This window comes from Numenius arquata, chromosome 2 (assembly GCF_964106895.1).
Source record: "Numenius arquata chromosome 2, bNumArq3.hap1.1, whole genome shotgun sequence".
Taxonomy (NCBI): Eukaryota; Metazoa; Chordata; class Aves; order Charadriiformes; family Scolopacidae; genus Numenius; species Numenius arquata.
This window is the reverse complement of record NC_133577.1, coordinates 11887775-11912411: the sequence shown is the minus strand read 5'-3', so window position 1 is coordinate 11912411 and position 24637 is coordinate 11887775. Positions and strand designations below refer to the sequence as shown.

General features: G+C 37.1%; 1 protein-coding gene across 1 annotated transcript in view; it reads left to right on the top strand.

The window, feature by feature from the left end:
• ESR1 (estrogen receptor 1) overlaps window positions 1-24637 on the top strand; it is a 172633-nt gene that overhangs the window by 108793 nt on the left and 39203 nt on the right. The window contains exon 5 of the mRNA XM_074161453.1: window positions 7472-7807. Within this exon, the coding sequence (XP_074017554.1) occupies window positions 7472-7807 (336 nt within the window). The remainder of the gene's footprint in view (window positions 1-7471; window positions 7808-24637) is intronic.

Genomic DNA, 24637 nt, shown 5'->3' with positions numbered 1-24637 from the left:
AGATTATTTTTGTCCATGATTTGAGATATCCTGACTACTTAACATTTAGTCCAACAGCATGCTGCTTCTTGGTACTTTGTCAAAAAGGTGGCACAGGATTTAACAGTTCATGTATTTGTTTTTGCCCTGGACTTCCCCTCTAAACCTGGTATCTTCCTGTAACCTAAGAAAGTAGAGAAGCTAAAATGCAGTTGGAGTGAATATGTTTTCCTTGCAGCAGTAGGAAACTACCACATTATTCAAATTGTGAATGTATGTAAACCATAATATTAAAACCATCTTCTACTATTTTATTAAAAAGCCTTTCTATTGTCACTGAATCACAATGTGGAAGCCTAGACTGTATCTACAGATAACTGTTGTTTGCATGCATCAGGGCTAGCACATGCTAGAAAAAGAAAACTTTTGGCGGTCCTAAAGTTGTAGATTGAAATGTTTGTTAAGTAATGCACACATGCATACCAACGTGAGATGGGTAAGCTTTACCAGTGGTGATTGAGGCATTGCTTTAAATTTTCTTGCTTGCTCACTGTGTGATTTTAAGTTTTTGTACATTGATTTTAACATTTTTGGGTTTTTGAGAAGTTAAAATCATCATGAGTAAAGAAGCCCTGAGATTTTCGGGTGAAAGATATTAAAATATGTTCTAATAACAGCGTACCTGAGATCTCACAGATTTATCATGGCTACAACCTATGACCAGTTACATTTTTTGCTATTCATATTATGCTTGTGTTGATATATGATATGACAACAGAAACTACTAAAAGCAAAATTTTACTGTAGATCAATATGAATTTTACTGTAGAGCATATATTACACACCCCACCCCCCCCCCCCCCAAATTAACAGTACGCCTCTAATCTGTGTTTCTATAAAGAGACACAAGGGACTTGTTATTTCTGTCAAGGCATTGCCCATGGAAACCAGTAAGGATTAGAAAATTATACTTTTAGTACTTTAAAAATCTGTAGTACTGTATAAACTCAGCAAGTGCAAGGAAAGGATGCAGTTAAAATTTTTGGAGCGAAAAGACACATGGATATACTGGCTGCTATATCCTAAAGCACATTTTTTATGAAGATAGACTTACTTGTTTCAGTCATTGCATACAAAGAAAAGATAATGCCATATCTTCCTTCTGAAACAGGAAAGATACACTGAAAAAAAAATAATTAATTAACCTGAATGGAGTACATTGCCTCTGCAAGTGTATAATGTGCTGAAAAATTATGCAGGCAGCAATGAGAATTACTTCCCAATCCAGTAGTTATGCCCTGATTTTTAAACGTATCCTAGAAGCATTTAATAATCCTATTCCCACATCAATTCAGTTGTCTTCCCCTCTGCAGATCTCCATCAATTCTCTTTCTAGCTGTTTCAGTTTATTTTTTCTGCTTTTCCCGTGAATTCGTAGGTGGTAGAGCCTTTCTTCCAGGGCTACAAGGGCTACAAAGAGAAGCAGCAGAGGAGTTACTTGAAAGCTGAGTGTTAAATTAAGGAAGTTTTCCCTTTTCTCACTTTCTCCTACAAATATCAGCTCCTGAGGTTGAGTGAGAGCTCTCACCAGTCATCTTTCTTTTCCCAAATATTCTCTCAGGAAGCAAACTAAAATCTTAATTATACACATAGAAAGTATATGTAGTAACAGGTAAAATTCTTTGTTTATAAAATGTGAAACAAACCCTTCTACTTCCAATAGACATTATATAGGAATTTCCAGGATAAAATACTGTCTCATCCCACTGTTTGGACCTGGAATTCTGAAGTCAAATGTACCACCATTTCTGGTTGTGCAGCATGTGCTTCCCACACCAGTCTTGGAGAGACTGCCATGCTTTTGCATGTTTATGGACAGAGAGTTAAAAACAGAAACTGTCTCAGAAATGAATGTATTTTTATGGTCCAGCTACACAATGATAATGAACTTCTAGATTTCTTGACAGAAGGTGGTGATTTTAAATTATCTTAGTTTCACATCGCTGTAAGGTTCTTCTAAGATAAACAGCACTGGACTAAGCCAGTTTTACTGAATGGGTTATTCTGAGAAAAATACTGCAGCTGCAACATCTTTACCAGTTATCACAATGCAAGAGATAGCGTTCCTGCCTAAATTCACAATTTGTGCAATTGCATTCTGCCTACTTACGTTTTTCTATAAAATGAAGTAGTTACATCCTCTCCCAAACTAGAACAGTGTGGTCAAATGACTTGTGTGTGTCACGCAGTGACAGCTACAATTTAATTGATGGAAAATCAACTTGTGTGTATGATATGTACAGTCATGATGTATATTAATAAAATATATTAATAGTTGATTAAAGTTGCAAAGTGGAATTCTCAAATGTCACAAAATACAGAAATTATCGGTGTGACCTATATTGAACCCCCTTATGGTATGATCTTATTAGTGTCCTGTGCCCTCCAGAAAATTGCAAAACTTTATTTCTGTTGCCACAGTTAAATATGTATCTTGATACTAGTAACTGATTTTGCAGATCGTTTGCAAGATGAAGCACAGAGATGTGTTTGAAACAGAAACTTAAAGAAAGTCTGAAGTTTTTTAGGTTGTGGATGTTGCTCAGGGCTGATATCTTACCTTTTCTGAGGTGATCCAGGAGATCGCACATCAAGGAGTTAGTGTTCTTCGTGAGGCTGGGCTCCACATGTAAAATGCCTGACTTCACAGTGATTGATGACCACTGATACAGTTAGTTTAAAAAATGATTTGCTGAAAATCTGTATACTAAAATGCAGTTAGAGGACTAGAGCTCTGTAGAATTTTTGGGGTAGATCTCATTCCAAAAATATTGGGGAATGGGTTAAACGTGCTATTCACCTGAGACTTTTAGACTTCAAAAAAAGGTACTATTTGTAGTAAGTAACTTTGTTGTAGTTTTTGCTTGCAGCTATCGGAAAGCTGTTTGGAACTCCAACGCAACCAAAATGGAGCGTGAAGAGATGAGTTAATAAACAGGCTGCAAGTGAATATATTTTACAATGACAGGCAGATGCAGTTTCTGTATTTAATACCCACCCCTCGTGTGGGCAAGCAGAGTGAATGTTGTACCTATGGGAGAAAGAGAAGATGAAGGTCTTTTGCATTTTTTTGGTATCATGTTAATGAAAATAGCACAAAAAGTATTCCAGATAACAGGTGGGTGTTGCAAACAAGACAAAAAGCAATAGCTGTTGTGTTTAGGTTTTACAGAATAGTGAACAAAAAGAAGGGCATAAAAATATCTTGGCTGTTTCAGTTTTATCAAATAAGCCTTTTTTTTCAGTCTTAGTGCCAAGAAAATTTTATTGGGTTTTATCAAATCTGTTTCCATTTATTGCAAACAAAAAGCATTCTTTACTTGACAAATATTCCTACAACATTTCTAATAATAAAGAAATTTAAGAATATTGTATAAAGCAGTTAATAGGAAATATATTTAAGTAGAATAGAATTTGAGATTATATGTGTATCTTTAAATCTAAAATGCATAATTTTGTGGTTCACATAGAGAAAAGCAAATTTTATTCTACCTGTTCTCCTTCTCTTCTTCCTGTAAATTCTTGAACATTTTATATAATACTGAAGGCGTAAAGGAGGAAATTTGTTCTTAGCAGTAGGTAGGAAGAAGCTGGCTGTTGGATGGCTGAGATTCGATATTCATCCAATATATTCCTAATTTAGGATTATTATTATTTTTTTAAATAATATGGAATTTATTTTTGTTCCGTTTTAATCACGTATTGGAAAACACTACTGAAGTGTTTCATTTGGTTAATGTTACCTTCACGGTCACTATGCAATTTTATTGCTGATCAGGTTCTACTGACTGGAATATATAATTACTCAGCAGTTTTGAAACCTCCATATCTAAAAGGCTGGCTGAATTTACATATGAAGCTTTATAAAATTGTCTTTGAAAATCTTGGCTCTTGAAGCTTTAAAACTCAAGTGGAAATTGTTTTAGAGCTTTTGCAAGATACATAGTACTTCCATTTTTGGTAGAATGTTGCTTTTCATAAGCATTTGGCAATTCAGGTTCCTTTGTTGGCTGAACTGTGGAATCAAAATTAATGCATTAATATATTTAAAAAACCTTACAGGATCATTGCACTTTTGCCAATGAAACTGTAGCTTGATAGAGTTGTCTTTTTTGGAATTAGTGACTATGCATCACTATTATCTCTTTTTAAGAGAGATAAAATTTGACTAAGCTGAAGGAGATTTGAAGGCACTTGCATTTTTCAGGGAGATATCACTCCTATTTGGCCCAAGAAAATGAATAATAAAATCACTGTGTTGCTTGTCCATCTAGGGGTTAGGTGAAGAGTTAGTAGTAATTTCTATAAATCTCTGATGAGTATGATGCTTATACAGATTCAAAGACCTTTCTGTCTGTGATCGTAAAACCTGCTGATGTGTTGCAGAAGGAATGCATACTCTTACTGACTTTTTTTTCTCAGATCTCGTCTTTACAAAATCCAGTGTAAGCTTACTGTATTTGGTTGATTGGTTGGGTTTTTTTAATCCTGAAATTAAAATGTAAAAATAAATTTGTGTGGGACATCTCCTCCAAATCAGTTATGTTCAACTTTGCTCAATACACCACTTTTTTCAAGGTGAAGAAAAGACGGTGGGAAGCTTGCAGTCAAATTAAAAACAAAACTATTGTTCTTATTTTGTAAGCTGCTAAATGTGCTTACATTTGACACATTTCTCTGCTTTGTGAAATTCTTATACATCCTTGTTTTACTTAACGAGTCAGGCCTGGAATAAGTAAAAAGCAAAATAAAGAAAAATCCTTTCTGATCTTCCAGTAATCTATGCCATGGGGACTTAAGTCAAAGGTGCCTTACTTGTGTTTATTAACCATTAAAGTATTCTTTCTCCATTAAATTTGACTTACAGTTTTCTAACATATACCAACTTCTAATGTATTCACACATTCAGCTTTGCTTCTGCATGGTGTGAAAAAGAACCACCTCTCATCTGTCCTGAACCTTACATGGGGTAGTTTCATTTGATACCATCTTGTATTAGAAGAGAAGTGGGAGCGTTTGTACTTTATTAATCTTGCCACTCCTGATGTTGTAGTCTTGTATCTGACTTGCAGGCCAAGTAGACAGTCAATTTAGCTTTTTCTTGCACCAAACTTGGTTCACACTTAGGATCATCTTATCATTCTCTTATCCCCTTTTCTTTTCTTTTATAGCTTTTTTTTTTTTTTTTTTTAAATGGGAAGAACAGAACCGCACAGAGTGTTCATTGTGGTGTGCCTCATGAGTTAATAAAATCTGATTTATGAAGATGCTCTGTCCTCCCTTCCTCTCCTAGTAATTTCTAGCCTTCTATTTACTTTCTAAACTAACTTATCTGATGTTTTTATAGTATTATTATAACCCCAAGATCTTGTTTCTGAATTATGTCAGTTCTGAGTCCATCTATTTATGAGTATGTTGAACAATACGGGCCTAAGGATACTTTACACATTTCAAAAGGAAACTGCTAGATGAGCAGCTGTAGAATTTGGGATATGAGAAAGTTAACAAATGCCTTAGTGTGCATGAATCATGTGGTTTTGCTTGAACGATTACGTCTGTGTGTTTCACAGGGCAATTTTAATTCAAAAACATTACATTGATAGAAAGCATAAAACAAAAATACCTGTTACGGATAGAGCACACATGCTATTGAGTATTGCAATGAAGTAAGCTACCAATGAGAACAACACTAGGGTGACGTTTTGCCAAAATAAGTCTTCTCCTTAATAGTAAAAATCTCCTCCTCCTCTCCTAAACAGAAACATTTCAGTGGTATGAAAAATTGGTATCGGTGAATGAAAGATGGGAGCAGCAATGCACTTGAGACTTTTGGCTTACAACACGTTTAAAGAATGGGAAAATGTAGAGAGGTTAAGTAGTAGGAGTGATGAAAGATTTATTGAACTTGCTTTATCTGGAAAGATTAATAGAATAGAATCAGAAGGCCTACTAGATTTTGAATGAATTAGACTTAAAGTGCTTAATCTTCAAGTACTAATTCAGTGAAAATATCACCTTATTTAGACAAAGAGGCAAACAGATCAAAAGATCTTCTCTGTTGCTCTGAAATTGGGAAAAGACACCTGCTGATATGATCCAACATTTATATGAAGGAATATTGGATGTGAGATGAAGATGCTGCTAACAAATACTGGGAATCTAAAGGCTTAAACTTTTGTGGTGTGAAAAAAGCTGAGCAAAGATTGTATTTCCCACTCCCCCACTGGTCAGAAAGATTTTTACTGATTACTTGCAAGCGCCAGCAGTTCTCAAAGCTATTTTTTTTAAAATAAATTGTTCTGTCTTCTCTGTTTCTTGAATACTTTGCCGCCTCCTCTATAGATACTTCTTTTGATTTTCAAACTGGCACTAGTGCTGCTTTTCCACAGTGCATGAGAACTCCAGAGTAAGCCCCATCATAAGTTGCCTTCTCCTCATAGCTCAGTTTCTTGTGTGCTTTCCTTATTACTTGCTTGTACCTCGCCCCCACTTGATGATTGATTTAAGTTTTTAACTCAGCTTCAAAATGCCTGTGCCTCCTCCACTCAGAGCCAGACTTAATCTTCCCTTTATGGCTGGAGTCGACATGGGCTTTATCATTATGTTTTTCTTGTAACCTTTCCACAAAGGGAGATTTTGTTCCACTGAAAGGTCTTATGTTGTTGTTCTAATTGGTATGGCTGACTTGATAATATCCCAGGGTTCAGGGTCATACAGTGCTAAGCACATTGCAGAAACGTGCAGTAATGACAAAGACAGTTTCTGCTGTAGTTATTACAGCCTTTTGACAATAGGTCTCCCACATTAGATTCTGAGGTTACCATTATCTTTCCTTTTCTTACTTCTGTTTGTCTACTTAGATGGCATTCTTTATTATTCTTTATGTATAAGCTCATCTTAAAATGGGAACTTTTTTTGGATGGTTTTTATGTAATTACAAAGATCACAGGCTCAGTAATAGGCTGATATTTAATTAAAATAATTGGTGAACTTGAGCAAAACTTTCATGGATAATTTTTGAGAGCTACTTCTGTGATCCATCTGGCCCACAGAGATCATTAAGGTATCATTGATCATTTATAGAAGAGCTGTCTGCTAGGGGTTGGGACATACTTTGAAGTTTGTGCTGTAAAGAAATATTTATTCCCAATTACTGACTAGCTTTTGTGGGGCTAAAGCAGCTCTATAGTGTCACTAGTCTAGAGTCCTGTGTAAGCCCAACTGATCTAAATTTTAGGAAGGGGTGAAACATTTAAAAATAGTTTTTCTCTCCAACTACTCATGTAAGCTCCATATGTGGGAATAATTCTTCAGAAGATAATCCAGGATTTAATGATACCTGGGTCTAGCACCAACAGCTGCTTATTGGCTAAAGCCATGTGTAGGTAATACATATGTTCAAGGAGTTCATTATATTCTTGTGTGTCTCTAGGAATCCGGAAAGACCGCAGAGGTGGGCGAATGATGAAACAAAAACGTCAAAGAGAGGAGCAGGATTCCAGGAACGGGGAGGCTTCTTCTACGGAGCTGCGAGCTCCCACCCTTTGGACAAGTCCAGTGGTGGTTAAACATAACAAGAAGAACAGTCCAGCCCTGTCCCTGACGGCAGAACAGATGGTCAGTGCCTTGCTGGAAGCTGAGCCACCCATAGTTTATTCTGAATACGACCCAAATAGACCATTCAACGAAGCCTCTATGATGACCCTGTTGACCAACCTTGCAGACAGAGAATTAGTGCATATGATCAACTGGGCAAAGAGAGTTCCAGGTAAGGACAAAAAAAGCCCCAGTGGACTACAAAAGCATCTACATGGCAAAACAACAGGAAAAAAAACATCCCGGTTTTCACACTACACATTCTAATTTCATGTAAATTGTTCACCTAAGTATAAATGCATACAAAATCACAAATTTTATGTTATATTGGTTGATAAAAAGCTATAGTGCAATGTAAGTGACTTTTGAAGAAAGATTTATTTAAGAAAAGATATTTCCCCACACTGTAGCATGTCATACAGTTTTTTGATTGCAAATAATTTTTTATTTGGATAAACCCCAGCAAAATTAAAGGTAAAACCAGATTACTAAAAGCCAAATCTAATTAATTTGATCTAATTAAAATATGTTAATTACTTGGATTCCTTTTGAAACAAGGGTTACTCTCATGTCTGTAATGTAAGCCATAAATTCAGCATCACTACTGAGCCCATAACTTGCATTATTATTTAATTGCCAGTTTATCTTTTTGACCATAAATTACATATCTTCCATGAGTTTTGGGTCTGAAAAACAGAGCCAAAATAGCAATCTTTGTATGAAATTTTTTTCCTGCTGGAACTAGGTGTTTTTATCTTTATCATTTTGGTGCATCATGGTTGCCCCTCTTTTCTTGACGGGAATTACAGAATTGTGGGAAGAATGTAATGTTTTTATTTGAAGGTATGTTACAAATTCATTCATGTGGTTTAATTAATTTATACCAATGAAATGAGAGAGTAGTTTTGCAATTAAAATTCATCATCTTTTAAAATTTCAGTCTACAAGACTACTTTTCATAAGCTAACATTTAAGTGTTTATTAGAAATTTATTGCACATGCCATACTTCTAGCTTTGTAAAAACACTGGCATACACAATTTATAATTCACTAGGATTCTGATCTCTAAACTTCTACTGTATCCATTTACTTTGTTAAAAATATGCAGCTGCTTTATGAAGGGATGTTAGAGAACACTACCACAGCTCTCACTCACATAGTGCATTACCTCAACACCATTACACTCGGGTTATCCCATTTTTCTGTTTTCCTTCATTTAAACTTGGCAAGACTCTTCCTGGTAAATCAATAACCCATAAAATCTGAGTCTTTTCCAGTCCTCACGGGTTCCCTTTTTACCACTTTTCACATGTCACTTTGTGGGCTCCAGCTATGATCAATGAGAACCTGTGTGTGTTTCATTTCTCATCGTATCTTATAAGAAATCACCTGAGAATTTTATTCTTGACAAAGTCACAGTGGTTAAGATGTGATCCACAGTCTGTTCAAGTCAGAGGCAGGTTTTCCTGTTAATTTAGGTATGCTTTGGATCATGCCTTTACGAAATGCTTTTGAAAAATGAACATATGTCCATTGTGTTAAAGCTATTCACTATCAGAACAGCTAAATTCAAATGACTTTTCTACTGATTTTAGAGATATAATTAGTCTAAGTCTGTTAAAATCAATTAATTTACATTCAATGTGAATCTACCACACTCTCAATTCATTACATTGTTCAACTGGAAACGTTTGTCTTCTATGACATTTGATTTTGATAGTTATTGTAATTAAAGAAAATGTGTTTAGATACAAAGCAACACTGTTAGGGAACTGAGATATGTTTTTTACTCAGAAATCTGTCTAAAACTGTTTGTCACAAGATGACTACATCTGATGAAGATCAAAATACTACCTGATTTACCAAATATACCCTTTATTTCTTATGCAAGCTTCTGAAATTGGACAATCAAATGTATAAAGTTATAAACTATTTGTGTATATCCAATGTATTTTACATTTAAATAAATGTGCCTTTTAATTGCCAAAATAGCTCCCAAGGAGAAACTAAGCCAAATGACTCTATGTATATGCATTAGTAAGTACTAGGTGAGGTTTGATATAAAACCAGTGAACTTCTGTTAAAGAAAAAAAAAAATTCCTTCCCAGTTATAGCTTAATCTATTAGGCACTGTACAAACAATCATACCAAAGGAAACTCCTAAGGCAGGAGAGGTAGAATATGAATAGTTTGGGAATTCTGGAAGTGCTGGACATCTAGCTGATTCTTAGTGTTGTGTCTTGGAGGACAGTATGCATGACAAAAAGCAGAAATTAAAGTATTTTAGAAAGTTGATTTAAAAGAATTCAGGCCCAATTGTTTACCTACCTCTAAAATTGTGTCCTCTTAGAGTAGGAGTTTTGGAGCTTGGTGCTTAAATATTATTATTTTTTTTAATCTCTCATTTGGTCCCTAGAAAAGGTTGAGTGTTCTTAGTTGCTGATATTAAATCTCAGAAGTACTGGTCACCTTTCAAAGACAGGGCCTTTGCTTGGACTGTTTGCCTGTTTCCTCCTTCTGGAATGTACCGGCAATGTATATTAAGAAACATGTGTCTGGCAATGTAAGTTGTATCTTCACCTCCACAGTATGTTGCCTTTGAATACTCCGTTATTACTAGGAATTATGCAATAATGCTTAATTAGAGAGGATTTTTGTATACTTTACGCATAAACAGAGGAACTGAATAACTTCTTTCTGTTAGGTGAAGTATTTTGTACAACAGCATTGTGGGATTCCACTCAGTTATTTTCTCAGCTAATCTACTAAGGTTTCAAGCTTCACAGTCGAGGGTAAAAACATCTTTTTCTAAAAGTGAATGTGCTTTTTACCAGTAGAATTGCACATCTCTCAAGCCTTGGAAGCGTTGCACTAGTGTGTTTAGCTGAATGCAGGCACTTAGCTGACAGAAAGCAAAGAGCAGAGTCAATGTGAGTGTCTGGGTTGAAAGCATATTTCTTGAAGAAGAAATTGATATTAATAGAGAGGAAATGTAATAAAGATATAGCTTACAAATAAGCATAAGGACTTCCAGGGACACGTCTGGAGTTTATTTTGCTGTGTGGGCTTTAAAGAAAAGGGAGTGTGTCAAAGCAACTAGTAAAGATGTTGTTTTGGTCAGCCAGTCTTTCTAATGTACATCGGTGAGTGTGGAGGAATAAACAGCTCATTAGAAGAGGTACTGGACAGAAATCAATCTATTCTACAAAAGGAGTAATAAAAATTAATTTATGATGAACTGTGTAGTATAATGTAGGCAGAGATCTGTTATAAAGAAAAGCTGAGAACAATCTCCAAAATGAGGTATCTTTGCAGACATACCCTGAGGGGAAGGTGAGAACTGATCTATATCTTCATTGCAACTTGCTCAGCGATAGTTCAATCTTGCTTAATTTGACTCTGCAATCTAAGTAGTGTTATAAACTGCTGGGGAAAACAGAACTTGTGGCTGGCAGCTTCTTGTGCATAACCTTAAAAAATTATCTTCAATATTTAAGTATAACATGTTTGTTAACTGAGGTCATAACAAAGTTCTCCCATGACAATGCAATTCATAATATGCCAAGCATTTAAAAGCATGTTTTAATTTTCTTTGAAACCTTGGCCACTGATACAAGTGGGTTTGCCAGATTACATTAACAAAAGTCTTGTACAGTGTCCTATGACATATAAAAAAAATTCAAGGTGCCCCATAGGACTTGCTCTTTATGTTTCCCCCTAATGGGGGTTTTGGCTTAAGTCCTCCCAGATGGCCCTGTAAGACACCAGTGATGCCTTCTGATTACCCCAGTCAGCTGGAAAAGCAAGCAGCTGCACAAAAGGTGGGTGCAAACAGATTGTGATGGGCTAGACTTTACACATGTAAATCGAGCCTTTTACTATTTAACTGGGACACCTCACTAAAAATCACATGTAGGCAAGGTATCAGTGTGGATGGATAAATGTTGTGCTCACTTCTGAATCACATAGTCCTGAAAGATATGGCTTTCTATTTTCTTCTTGGTTTACCAACATCTTGGGGGTATAGTACCACCTTCAGTCGCATAGAATGAGTTTTTTTTAGTTTAGTGAATTTCCACCATGGTCTTTTTGCAATGAGCAAAACCATTACTTTGCTTTTCTACAGAAATGCTGATATGTCAAAGAAATTAACTTATTGTGTTTCATTATTCCCTTACTGTGTATATAATTTAATATCTATATTTGGAGTACTGTATTCTCTAAAGGAACTTGGTATTTTCAGTGTAATCCCCAATAATTTTTTTGTGCAGAAGCTCTTGAAATGGTAAGAGACATTATGAGCTTATACAGTGAGCTCATGGTAAAGAGTGTAGCTTTAAGGAAATTTTGCTGCAAGGGTGAAATCTTTGGCACTGCTGCTACAGTTTTGTATAACTATTTACTAGAAGTACAGTAGCTGTACAACTTAATAGCCCTAAAATGGTACGCTGGGCATACAGGCTTTGAAGTTTTGAGATGATTCACGGTGCTGTACTTATTTTATGGCTTCGTGAACCGAGGAGATAAACATTTTGGCACTGATTTTTTTTTATTTCAAAGCCACAGAAGTTGCTATTTTCTTAAGATATTGTTTTCCTATTTGACCTTCTAAACTGCTCTGTTTGTTAAATTAGGAACAGTGTGTAAAGAGGCCAACAATAGCCACAATTTTACACTGCACTTCAGTGACACCAAATCTTGGAAAAAAAAAAAATTCAGCTTGCAGTGGAAGGAAAGAAGTCTTATTCAAGAGTAGTGTGTGTTAATAAGCGTTTAGGTGCAGGCAGTTTACAGAGCTACAAAGTCTAGAGATCCTCCTGGCAATAATTTACACTTAGTTTAAAAAAGGAATTGCTCTCAATCCCTGTAATAATTTTTAACAAACCTCCCAAAATATCTGCTTTTCTTCTTTGACTGATGGGCTTGCTGTGGAAATTTGTAAAATGTTATTTAAAAAACCAGCCCTCTGCTGCGTATCTGTTTAATCTGTTGAAGTGATACTCTAACTGCTGCCCTGACTTCATAGGGAAAAAACAGAGGAAGTAAATAGATCTGTAAGCAAAAGAGAAATAATAACACACATCTGGATCTTACTTTATGGCTGCTTTTTGCTAATTTAATTTCTGTGAAGTTTCAATTCATTACTATGAATGTAAGAGATAAGGATCAATCCTTATAGTGGAATAAGGTAATCACTTACCATTTGACCTTGAACATCAGACTGAGAGGTATCTATCTCTTGCAATAGCATGATTATGCAGGGCAGCAGAGATGAATTTGTTGAATATGAAACAAAGCTTTCCATCCCTGTGTTTTCTTAGTCTGGGAAGCATCTATAGTCTTTCATGTCTATATTGTGTAAAACCAAATAAACCCCCCTTTCCATCCTCCTCCCTCAACTTCTGGGTGCTGTGGCACAAACCTACACTTGCAAGTAACTTTTATTTTTATTATCTATAGAATTGTCTTTCAGTGCTTTTGAAACTCAGTGAGGTGTATTTCCTTCTGTAGAGAAATTTAAATGAGAGAAAAGGATGAGAAAATGTGACACAATAGCTTGTCGGTGAGAAACCGAGGGGAAGACGCTGATTCTAAAGGTTAGGGAGACATCTGACGGAGTTATATACACTGGGAGCTTGTGTCAGACAGGGAAAAGCCAAAAGTCGAGAAGAAACAGTTTAGCAGAAGTGCTTGGAAAGGAACATAAACTTTTTCTGCAGGTATCTATGGGGACAAAAATAGAGGCAGTGCTTTCACTAGCTGAAGACTAGAAGAAAATGATAGTAGAAGGAAAAAGGATCAGGGTCTGAATAACAACTGTGATTTTGGAAATTTAAGAGGTATCCTAATGTAATGGTTTCCCAACTCTAGGGAGCCCCTAGAGTTAGGAATGTAGAAGGGGAGATAAATGCACCAGGACCAGCATCAAGGAGAGTCCAACTGGGAGAAAAATTAGAGAGCGCATTCAAGAGAAGCAGAGGAAGAAGATACTGGGAATCGGTCACATGAGCCAACAGTAACTTCAGCAGCTCAGTCCTGGGCCTCTTACTCATTCCTAGGGCTCCTACTGGAGGACAGTAATTTGTTCAGGGGCTCTTCAAAACAGAAGGATCTGGTTGTTGCCTGGTCCCCCTGCCACAGGAAGAGACTTGGGATGTTGTCTGCTTACTAGCCCTGTCACATTTCCTCTTCCAAGCCATAGTCTTTGAGCTTCATGCCATATTCTTTCACCAGGAGTTTCCTGGCAGTGGGGATTACAAGAATCTATTCAAACAGGGTCACTTCATTTGCATAAATTTTCAATCAAGGGAAACAGAGTCAGGAAAGGAAAAGTAGTTAGACAACCACTTTGAATATTTCATTAGAGAACCTTTGAATGAGCTTGGAAGTATATCCTTGAGGGTTTTCTAATACATGTCTTGCAACATTTAATTTTTTTTACAAACTTCTAAAGCTAATTTTGTAGCTTTTCAGATTTTATTTCTTTGTCCAGAAGAAGAAAGAGATTCTGAAGAATAAGTCAGGTGTTGGTGCCATTATGTGAGTGCACCTGCCTGTACCCCTTTTAGCAACATTCTGTGGCCACAATTAAAAGCTCTACTGCATATGTAAGGTGATATTTCATTCAAAAGCATGATAAAGGTCAGTAATTCCTTCTAATATTACAAAAATCCAGTGTTAGAGTAATTCATGAGGGTGCTATATTGTCCTCTTGTTCACAGAGATAGTTACTTTGTGTAGAAAGGTGACTGCTAAAAGCTATTGAATCAAGCATATTATCCAACCTTTTAGCCTCCTTGAATTTAGGAAAGCTGTAATAAGATAGAAGTTTATAAACAAATATAGAATGAAAGTGACTGTCTTTTCCTTACATTTCACAATTGTAGTTCTCTGTACACAGGACCAAAAAATGGCTGTGGCTTTTCTCTTAAGAAAATTAGTTTCTGTTAAGATGGTGGTGAATGTGTGTAACGCACTGGAAATTTCACTTTTTTTTTTCTCAGATAAAGTGTGTTTTGTATCTTTAGAAAATACGAAATATAACTAACTACGCTCTTCATGACATTTGTCTAATAAATCAAGTTGGAACCCCAGTATTTCATTTAAAATGCTATTATATTTGTTTTCCCAGAGAGGTCTTAGTTGTCTTCTCTGTTCATGGAAGTGAAGAGTTTGAAAAACAATTAATACAGGCATCCAAAGCCATCCATTTATTAGCTCAGCACAGTAATTATGTTCTACTCTAGGCGATTTTTTAAAAAAAACCCCACCCTTCTGCTGAAGTTTAAATTTAAATCTGAAGACAAACTTATCCTGTAAATCTCTGTTTCTTTAAGTATGCACATGTCCAGATACATTTGTTAAGATTATGGAACTCCTTCACATATGTAAAGTTCTTATGTACATAGTGGTTTTAAAATCCAGACCCAAAGTGCTTTTACAAGGCCAACTCTGTTCAGAACTTGCCGGAGTAAGAAATATTTGAATTACAAAGATTTGAATTTTTGGGGCTTCCCAACAAGCTGTCTCAAAGAACAAGTATCTTCAATAAATAAATTGACTTACTGTAAGTAATCTTAACACCCAACATGTAAGAAGGAGCTAATGTTTTTTTAATAAGAACTGCTTATGTATTGGAGTTCATTGGGCATTCAATAGTATACAAGTTCATTTGATAATAAATGTTTGAAGATGAAATTCTACTGGTCTTGGCAAAGAGGCAAAAATGAGCATCCACAGTAATAATTTTTATATTTTTAGCCAAAACTTAGGGAAATTAAATACTTAAACTGTAATATTTTATTTCTAAAAGAAATGATCCTTTTATAAAAACATTTCCTGCTATTTTTCTTTAGCTGATAAGTAATTTACACTCTTGGATGAACATATCTGTCTTAGAGTCTTCAGCTATGCTGAACCTTGGAGCTTTCCAAGAAACGCTCGTTAATTTCCAGTCTAAGTAAACAGTAAGTAATGATCCCTCCTGATTTATTTATTTCTTAAAATAATTTACAAAAAGAATATGTGATTGTTGGAAAGCACTGATGCGATATGTATGTGCATGCGCACATATCCATTGTTCCCTGTTCACATAATTCACATAAATTGGCCCTTTTTACTTGATGTTTAATAGCTTCAGCCTAATTCTTTTATTTTCTCTCCAGTACTACGTCTCTGAGCACAATCAGCTGTAATTCCTGTTTAGAGGTTATTTTAATATCATCTATATTAAGTGAGTCATTCACTAAAATCTCACACTAGATATATAGGAGTTTTTAAGATACACAGAAATAATTAGGAAAGATTTATTGCAGACGTCTCCTGGATAGACTCTTACCCTGTCTGTATCACTGCAATGGTGCATTATATGACACATCTGTACGCAGCTCATTTATTTTCTTTGATTATCTCTCCAGGAAATGAACTTTGTGTGTAAAGAGTGCGTTGTTTTGTCTGTTAGTTATGGACTGCTGCAAATTTAAGCTAGTGGAAGCAAGTTAAAGCATATCCCACAGTGGGATGGGGAATGAGAAATCTGTGATTGCCTTCGTCCTCCAGGAGTTTGTTCTCAGCTAAGAGTGGCCATAAAAAAAAAAAAAAAATCTCTTCCTTATGGAAAGTTCTTTTCCTTATAAGAAACGTAACTGTCCATCACAGTCCTCATCAGGGCAGTGAAAATAAATTCTTTATCACTGCAGCTAGAGTCTGGGTCTAGACCTAAAGCTTCTTAAACCTCTTGAAAAGAGCTGTCCTGGAAACAGGAGGGAGGAATCAAGATCTTGACTTTGACTCCGTGTCCTACTCCCTTTCCCCACCCAAGAGGGGCAGTGCTCAGGATGTCAGGTGGTACCCAGTGAGTCTCCCGGGTATCTGGTATTCCTTGTGAGCGGGCTGACCTCAGAAAAAGAAAATGCATGTCGGCACAAATTTCAGTGATTTTGTCTCTGCTGCTTGAGATTTTTTGTTTGGAGTTTTTTCAGTTAATCCTGTAGGAAGTTATGAGACCCAGAAGCAAGATTAATATATAGACAAGGGGAAAAGTGCCGTTCAAAACCTCACTTAGACTCTAGACCAAATGAGTTGTGTTCCCTGTTAAATTATATTCTGGAGTGTTTGAGGTGATTTAGAAAATTAAAATTCAAGAAATCTCATTTATTTGATTTACAAAGAGAGGGAATGTGGCACACTTGGTTAATTAGAAATTTTCCAGCGAATATCAAATCTTACCAATAGCCTAATAATGAAGCATCTTCTGCAACAGCTGCTGTCCCTCAGAAAACATGGCTGCAAATAGAGAAGTGGTTATACAGGCTGCTGGCAAGTGAGCCAAGTGTTTACTAAAACATTGAGCAGTCTCTCATGGGTATGATTGTTGTATTAGAAAAAACAGACCAGAATAAAGCAAAAATCGTAATATTGCCATATGAATATAAATGAATATAGTAGTCTTGCATGTCAGACCTATTTCAGAAATGCCCTTTGATTGCTACAGAGGTAGTATTTCTTATGAGTTTCACATACATTTGTAGGACATACTTTGTGGGATTGCTGTTAAATAAGTATTTCTTCCAGTTGCAAGGCCAGGCGGAGCAGTTCCTACCCTTCTCCTTCCCCTTGGGTTGGGACAGCTGTGCAAGTAGTGGGATTGATCTGGGTTAAAAATAAACCTTTTTTGTGTGTGTTTTGGGTTGTCTATAACTTGTGTGAGTTCCCCTGTTCAGTTCACTGCAAAATAGCTAAGCCAGTTGAAATGTGAGGGTAAGAGTATACCAGGAATCAACAGGCAAGTGTTAATATGAGGGTGCTAGAAAAAAATATTCATGTATCTGCTCTGTCAATAGCAACATACAGCTCTAACTCAAGCCTTTTTCAAATTTAATTTGCCTTTATTTCTACTTCAACAGAGAGGTTTTTTCCAATCTCTGCTGTACAAAAGGCAAGAATCTTCTAGTTACTGGCACCATTTACAGTCTTTATCCTGTTTGCTGAAGTATATACTGTACAGGTTCTACTTTGCATTATTTCTGCCTAATCTGTAATACCTTCTGTAATGTGATGCCAGAGCTGTGAGGCGTTGGAGAGTCAAAGGGAAAAGGAAGCACGGTGATTTCCCCCTCACTGCCTGCTTAAAAAGGTTTGGGAAGACCCCACACATTTATATCAAGATGCATCCTAGTTCATAGAGGGTCATAGTTCCTAAGTTTGCATCCATTGCTGGGGTACGAGAGATTTGACTTCCCAGGAGGCAAAAACTGGCTGCTCATTTACCTGCGCTATTTGGCAGATAGAGGAACTCTGATGCTTTCTTTTTGCTGAGTTCACTTGTGGTTGGTTGCCTATTCTAGTGTGTATTTTTTAGAAGCTGTTCTGCTGTCTTTGTCTTCCATAAAGCCAGCAAATACTTCTGGAAGTTCTTTGGGCTGTTCGCACTGGACAGATAGTAAATAGTTACCTGTAGCAACAGAAGCATGTGGTAGACTTTTTGGAATCAGCAGCTGATTTTTATTCTTCTTCTGCAGGGTGAGATTTTGCAAGGTCTGTGGAAAAGGAAAGCTCTAGCATATTTTATTCAGTGGTGGTGGAATAAACCAAATTGGTTAATGTTTTGCACGTTTTAAAAGTATAGGTAGGTGCTCAGCTGATAGAGAAGAGCTGCCTGTGAAAACGTAGCATATTTATCAATGCTGCTTGTGACTTCGTATTTTTTTTTCCATGTAGTATTCACATAACACAGCTATGGAGAATCATTGACTCTGATATGAATATCAAATGCACCTTTTTTCTTTTTTTTTTTTTCCCAAGCATACATGTAGGATTATATTCTTTTATACTTGGTCTTTTGGGAAGAATGTTGCCTTACCACTGGGAAACACTAATTTTGCTCCTGGCTGTGCCAATGCCTCCCTGTGTTAGTTTTGTATAACTGTCATGTAAAGTGCCATAGTGTGTCCATCCCTAAATTGCTACCTCAGGACTTTATCTGTTGCATGGGAAAGCTGAGATGCATGCTAAATAACCCTATTGTGAAACAACTGCTCCCCCTCCCCCCAATTTGAAGATTCTCAGCCTACAGGTATAAATATGAATTAAATCTGCTATTTTTCTTAGAATGCTCATTATGCTCCTGCTTTATGCTTCACCAGTATGCCTCTCCCCAACAATGTGGCTTATATCTTGCAGGAGTTTTACATGCTACTTTATCACTATCTTGAGAAGTGATCTTTAATCCTGCTAAATATGTCTAAGGAAAAATTAATTATATCTAAGTCTGAAATAATGTAGCATATTAAGATATGTAATTTATTTGAATTTAGTTATGTTTCTCAGCTCTCTTTCTTCTCTGTTTTTGTACCTTTTTTCCACTCTATGCATTTTTTTTGAAGGGGCCACTTCTAATCTACTGTTCGAGAAGGATCGTGACATTTGAATGAGACACCGCCAGGCAATACAAATACATTTCCCTTACTCTTTTCTTTAAACTCCAGATGAGGCTTTTTTGGCCTTCTTTATCAGTAGAGGGGCTTCTGAGAGACCTTGGTAAAACTCCATCATTGGAGTATGATGAATTCGGTATGCTGACTTGGTACCGGGAAAGATCATGGAGAGGATCATCTTGAGTGAGCTCTCACGGCAAGTGCAGGGCAGCCGAGGGATCAGGGCCAGACAGCATGGGTTTATGAAAGGGAGGTCCTGCTTAACCAACTTGATCTCTTTCTATGACCATGTGACCCACCTTCTCGATGCAGGGAAGGCTGTGGATGTTGTCTACCTGGACTTTGGTAAGGCCTTTGACACTGTCCCCCACAGCGTTCTCCTGGAGAACTCATTGAACCTGTTGAACTCACATTTCGTATGCAGGTAAAAGAAGAAAGAAAATAAAAATAAATAAAATTTTCTCTGTAAATGAGAAAGATGAAAACTACCACCTTTTTAACAGTTTGAAAAAAAAAAAATCAAATTATAATTCCAGGAGAAACTTGCCGAGTTTTAAGTTACACATTTTTCTCCTAATCTTTAATTTCTGCTATTGTACTTATTAGAAGATACTATGGTGATTTTTCTTAATGTAACGGAACTCCATGCAACTTTCCAGTCCTGACAAAGGACAGCAAGTAGGATTTATAGGTCCAGTTAGTTTGGATGAGCTTGTACACTGTTCCAAAGCTTTTCCAGATGTCTCCATCGGTTGTGTGAATAATTAATTTCTTGTTTCCTGGCAGATAAAAACAATAAAAGAGAAACATTTTCACTTAATACAAAATGACATTTTTTTTGACCTTTTTGCTAGATAATAACTATTTCAGGTGAAATGGAATATTTTATTCAATATACACTTTATTAAGATTTCGAATATTTTAGTCGTCTGTTTAAAATTAAAAGAAGACAATTTTAGAAAAAAAGATCTTAGATTTCATAAAAGTTTAGGTACCTTCCACCATGCTGAGTAAGAGTAGGTGCCTGGTGGATGCTGAAAACTAAGACGAGGTAGCTGAGAGAGACACTCTGTGTTCTCTGATAGAAACCAGTCTGGTTTTATTTGTTTATTTTTATTTTGTGAAATCTGACGTGTTCTCCAGAGTGTTTTAAACTCATCAACCTGTCACTTAGCAATGTAAAATGCTCTGTCAGAGTGCTTCCAACCAGCTCTAACTTCAGCTTGTGTCTCAGCAGCCAGTACAGGAGCTTGAGCACAAGGTGATGGTTCTCCAGGAGTAACACCTGTGTTTTATGTACACACCTAAGCCTGGTTCGTGCAACTTGCAACAGTTTCCTGAGGTTGCCTGAGGCTTTGCAGATGCTGAAATGTACCTTGCATTTGTTATCCATTGAAGGAGAGTGTGCAAGAAAAGGGGCTTAAGTGAATGATGTGTTTTCTGGAAACATGCTGCTTGCTAACTCACTAGGTTTCCCTGGACAAGAAAATGAATATAAATGGCCAGATGCATTCCAGTGTCTTGCTCTGCCTGTAATGTATTCCTTTGCTCTGTCATGTGATGACACTCCCACACAGCTGCTAAAATGCTCTTGTTGTTATAGTGGTTAAAGGAAATTGCTGCAATTAATTTTGCTGTCTTTCTTCTCTTTGATGTATCATTACAATTTCTTGGATAATTTTTCAGAGATTGGGTTCTGTTCAAAACCAGGCATGTAGGGGTGAAAAGAATAGGAGGGAAAATAAACATTTCAGCCTTATTTATATATGCTTGCGTTTCTGTTTTGGTGTAGGTATCAGCCAAGATAATGAACATGAAGCTACTTATACATACATAGCTTCTGCTACTCACATACAAGTGCAATAGACAAAAATAAGACTTCTCCAGAAGTGAACAATCTGAAGAAATAAAATGGATGCAGGTGCCTTAGTCAAGCTAGTTTTATTTCCTAATGCCTATAAAGAATGACCAGACCATGAACTCTGAGGTTATGCTTCATTTCTTGGGTACAGCACGTTATGTTCTGAGCAATTTCTATTTGTAGTCTTGAAGCAGTTTTAATCTTCAAGTTCACTACAGACTTGACAGTTTTTCCCTCTTTTCCCTGGGCTTCAAAATAATTCTCTTTTCTGCTAGTTCCAGATGCTGCTGCAATAAACGTTAATTGGCTCAGTGGTGAGTACAGTAGATCCTGGGGTGGAATAGACTGAAGCAGAAAGCTTAGTGCTTTGTTCACTGGATTTTATGAATGAAGAAGGGGAGAGGGTGGATCTCCCAATTTCATCATGTGAAAGTTGCCATAGTCAAAAAAAGGTGTTAAATTCGAAAAGTGACATCTCTCAAGCTTCCAGGCGTAGGTGGAGATATAAATTGAAATGGTGAAACTTTAATTCTTTAAGACTTAAACAAAATTATTGGAAATAATCAAAAGTATAAAAACAGGATTTGGGGGACATTCAGAAAGAATAGTGTTAATAATAATTAATTCCAGCTTCTAATTCCTTCAATAAATAACTAATGTTAGTTTAGAAGAACATCTAAAGCTGATCGTTTGTCTTACCTTGCAAAGGTAATTTTATCTCTTTTCCAAAATGTTCTTGATTATGTTATGACAACCTTCAAGTATTTCATATAGGTCTTATAATTAGTGGAATAAAAAGGATAAGAAATAGAACAATGAAGATATTTTTATACCCTAACATTTGTGGAAAAAATGAGGTGGAAAGAGGTAGAAGTGAGCTTCCTGTGGTAGAGTAGGTCTCCAGGATCACTTTAACCGAGTTTTGTATACATGCCACCCCTATCCTGCCACCCACACAGCCATTGGACCGTGTGACGTATCTGCATGGCCTGTGTCCACTCTGAGGCTTTTCAGAGCCCCCTTCCTCTAGCCAGGTCCATCTCCCTGGGGCAGCAAAGGGCAGCCTGCCTTGCTGCTCCTGCTGATGCTGTCAAAGTACTGCCCATTCAAAGTGCCTTTGCCAGCTCAAGTGCTTATGGAATTAGTAAAAGGATGTAGTGAAAGCATGTAGGTGCACTCTGTAAAAGAGAAAAACAACTGGGAAGTCTCAGAGATTGATCTTTGGTTTTAAACTTCTCCCCTGATAACTGTGCATTGAAGTGACCGTTTGAAACCTCCTAGGGGCATGCTGGGGTCATTTAAAAAGCTGAGAAAGAGTCTACTTCAGTCTGCTTCCTTTTTCCCCTTCCAGTGACTATATGTCTGCTTCAAAACTGTGATTGCTTAAAGACTGATTGCTTAAAGTGACCTTTTGCCTCAAATGATGTTTCTCGACAGCCACAAAACCCAAAATTTGGGTTATGATTGGAGCACAGCCTGGTACTTCAGTAAGGAGGTCAAACAAATGCTGAAAACCTCATGCTGTCTTGGATGCAGCTGAACATACAAAAAAATCCAAGTCATGCTGGACATGACCTCAAGTCTCGGGGCAGATTTACACAAAGCGTAAACCATCCGAGATGGTTGGTGCTCCCTGGCTGCCTGTTGCTGCCCTTTCACGCTGCTCCTTCTTTCCGGGCTATTTCGTCAGCTGGTTGAACACGTAAACCAGCAGAACAGAGCAGGAGAGTATCAGCCCTGGTGGGACAGGGAGGGGGAGAAGAGGGAAGAATGAGGCAGAGAGGACAGCCTGTATTTATGAGTGTGTCTTTTGAGTTCGTAAAAGTCAGGCAAGAATGCATAACCAGCCCCGCGAATTATTTTAGCTGGATCTGCTTTTGATGGAAAACATTTTGCATGTCAGTGACCTCTTACAAAAATGACAAATTTAAAAAAAACCCTCAAACCTACTTGCAACTGGCCTGAGTACTGGTATAAATTTAGCGTGATGTAATTAACTGTTGCAGAGACAATAAAGAAAAGATGTATTACTTCATACTGTGTATTTAGTCAGCAGCTAATAAATTTCGCGTGGTATCATTCTTCACCTGTGCAGGGAAATATTCAGAGGAGACCCTTCAAAAGAAAAGCCTTCACATGCAGTTGATGGTCTGTTCCTATGCTTAAAATCACTGGGAAGGGCTCCTGTTGTCCCATTCTCAGTATGCAGAAAATGTCCTGTGCATTTTATTTGCAAGCCTGAAGTCCCTGAGAAATAGCACAGCTCTCAGTGGTAAAAGAACCGTAAAGTAGCATCTTACCATTGTCAGAGCGTACCCTGAGTCTCAAATGTCTGGTTTACAGTCCAGGAATGAATGATAATTAACATGCTTTAAATAACTGCTTTATAGTGCTGCAGGAATTTGTCATGTAATAATGAGCATCGCTGTTTGTTGATCATTTGAAGCGCTTGTTTGTGTGCAGAAAATATACATATGTCTCCCTTCTTGCTTTATAAAAACAGTATGATAAACTTTCACTAGCCAACTGGCAGGCAGCTTTTACTAGCAATAATCTTATACAGTAGTTGTTGGTGTAATAATAATAATTATTAGTAAGGATTTGTTGTTATTTTAATAACTTTCAAAATTGCTTGTTTAGAGGGGGAAGAAAGCTTAGGCCTAGGACTTTTTATATAGGCAGTTACCTTGCCTGGATTAGTGAGTGTTTTAAAAGCAATTAAGAGTTAATGCTTGTTTAGTGCTCTGCATCCGGGTTTTCTGCTCACACTCTAAACAATTTCCTTCCCAAGTCTAACCTGATGAGGCTTTCTCTCCTTTTGCTCTTTGAGATGAGTTCACTTGCTTCTCTTTTTTCTCTTTTTTTTTTTTTTTTAATTACCTTTTTACTGATTCGCAAGGAAGAGAGCTTGCACTTGAGTTCAAGGAGGCTTCTCCCTCCCAAAGATTTTTGTGGCTGAAAGGTCTAGAGAGTGTGCTGAGAGCCTGCCACACCTCTGTCCTAATCCTGCCTCCTCCTGGATGAGGCACTTAACCTCTCTGTGTTCTATCTATAAAATACATTTAATAATACTTAATGGCTTTACTGCCCTTTGAAAATGTAAAGTGCTATGTGAGTGCCGATTACTTTTATTATGTTCCCTGATGGAAGCTCTCAATGTATTTGTGTTAACTGGTTCTGTTAATGCGCTTTCTGGAATAATCTTTGGTTAACAAAGTGAAACAGTTGCAAAATAAAAACTGTGTTTTAGGCAAGGCAGACACAGTGACACATGCAAGGAAAGTGAGGACATGAAAGCACTTAGCTTCTCTGGGTATGTCTGTGAAGCATGTCAGCCATGGGCTGGAGCTATAATGCAGCCCAGCTTGTCTTGTCTCCAAGCTGCATCCCTGCCAGGGAGACCACAGCGTGGAAGAAACCTCGAGCTTTGGACAGATGGCCTGACCATCCACCAGCATAGGACAGATTTTCCCAGACAATCAAATCCTGCAGAATAATTTGCTTGGGCTGGTGTTCAGTGAGAACTCACTGTCCCCAAAACTCACAGGAGCACTCCAAAGCCAGGGGCTGTCTCCGGGGATGGGTGTTCCCACAGCCCTGCTGGGCCAGCCCATGGTCCATCTCCCCAGGAGCAGTGCCAGCCAAGCTGGTGCTGTGCTGTGGGCTTCTAATGTTTCTGTCAGGCAGGGCAGCAGTATTTCATAAA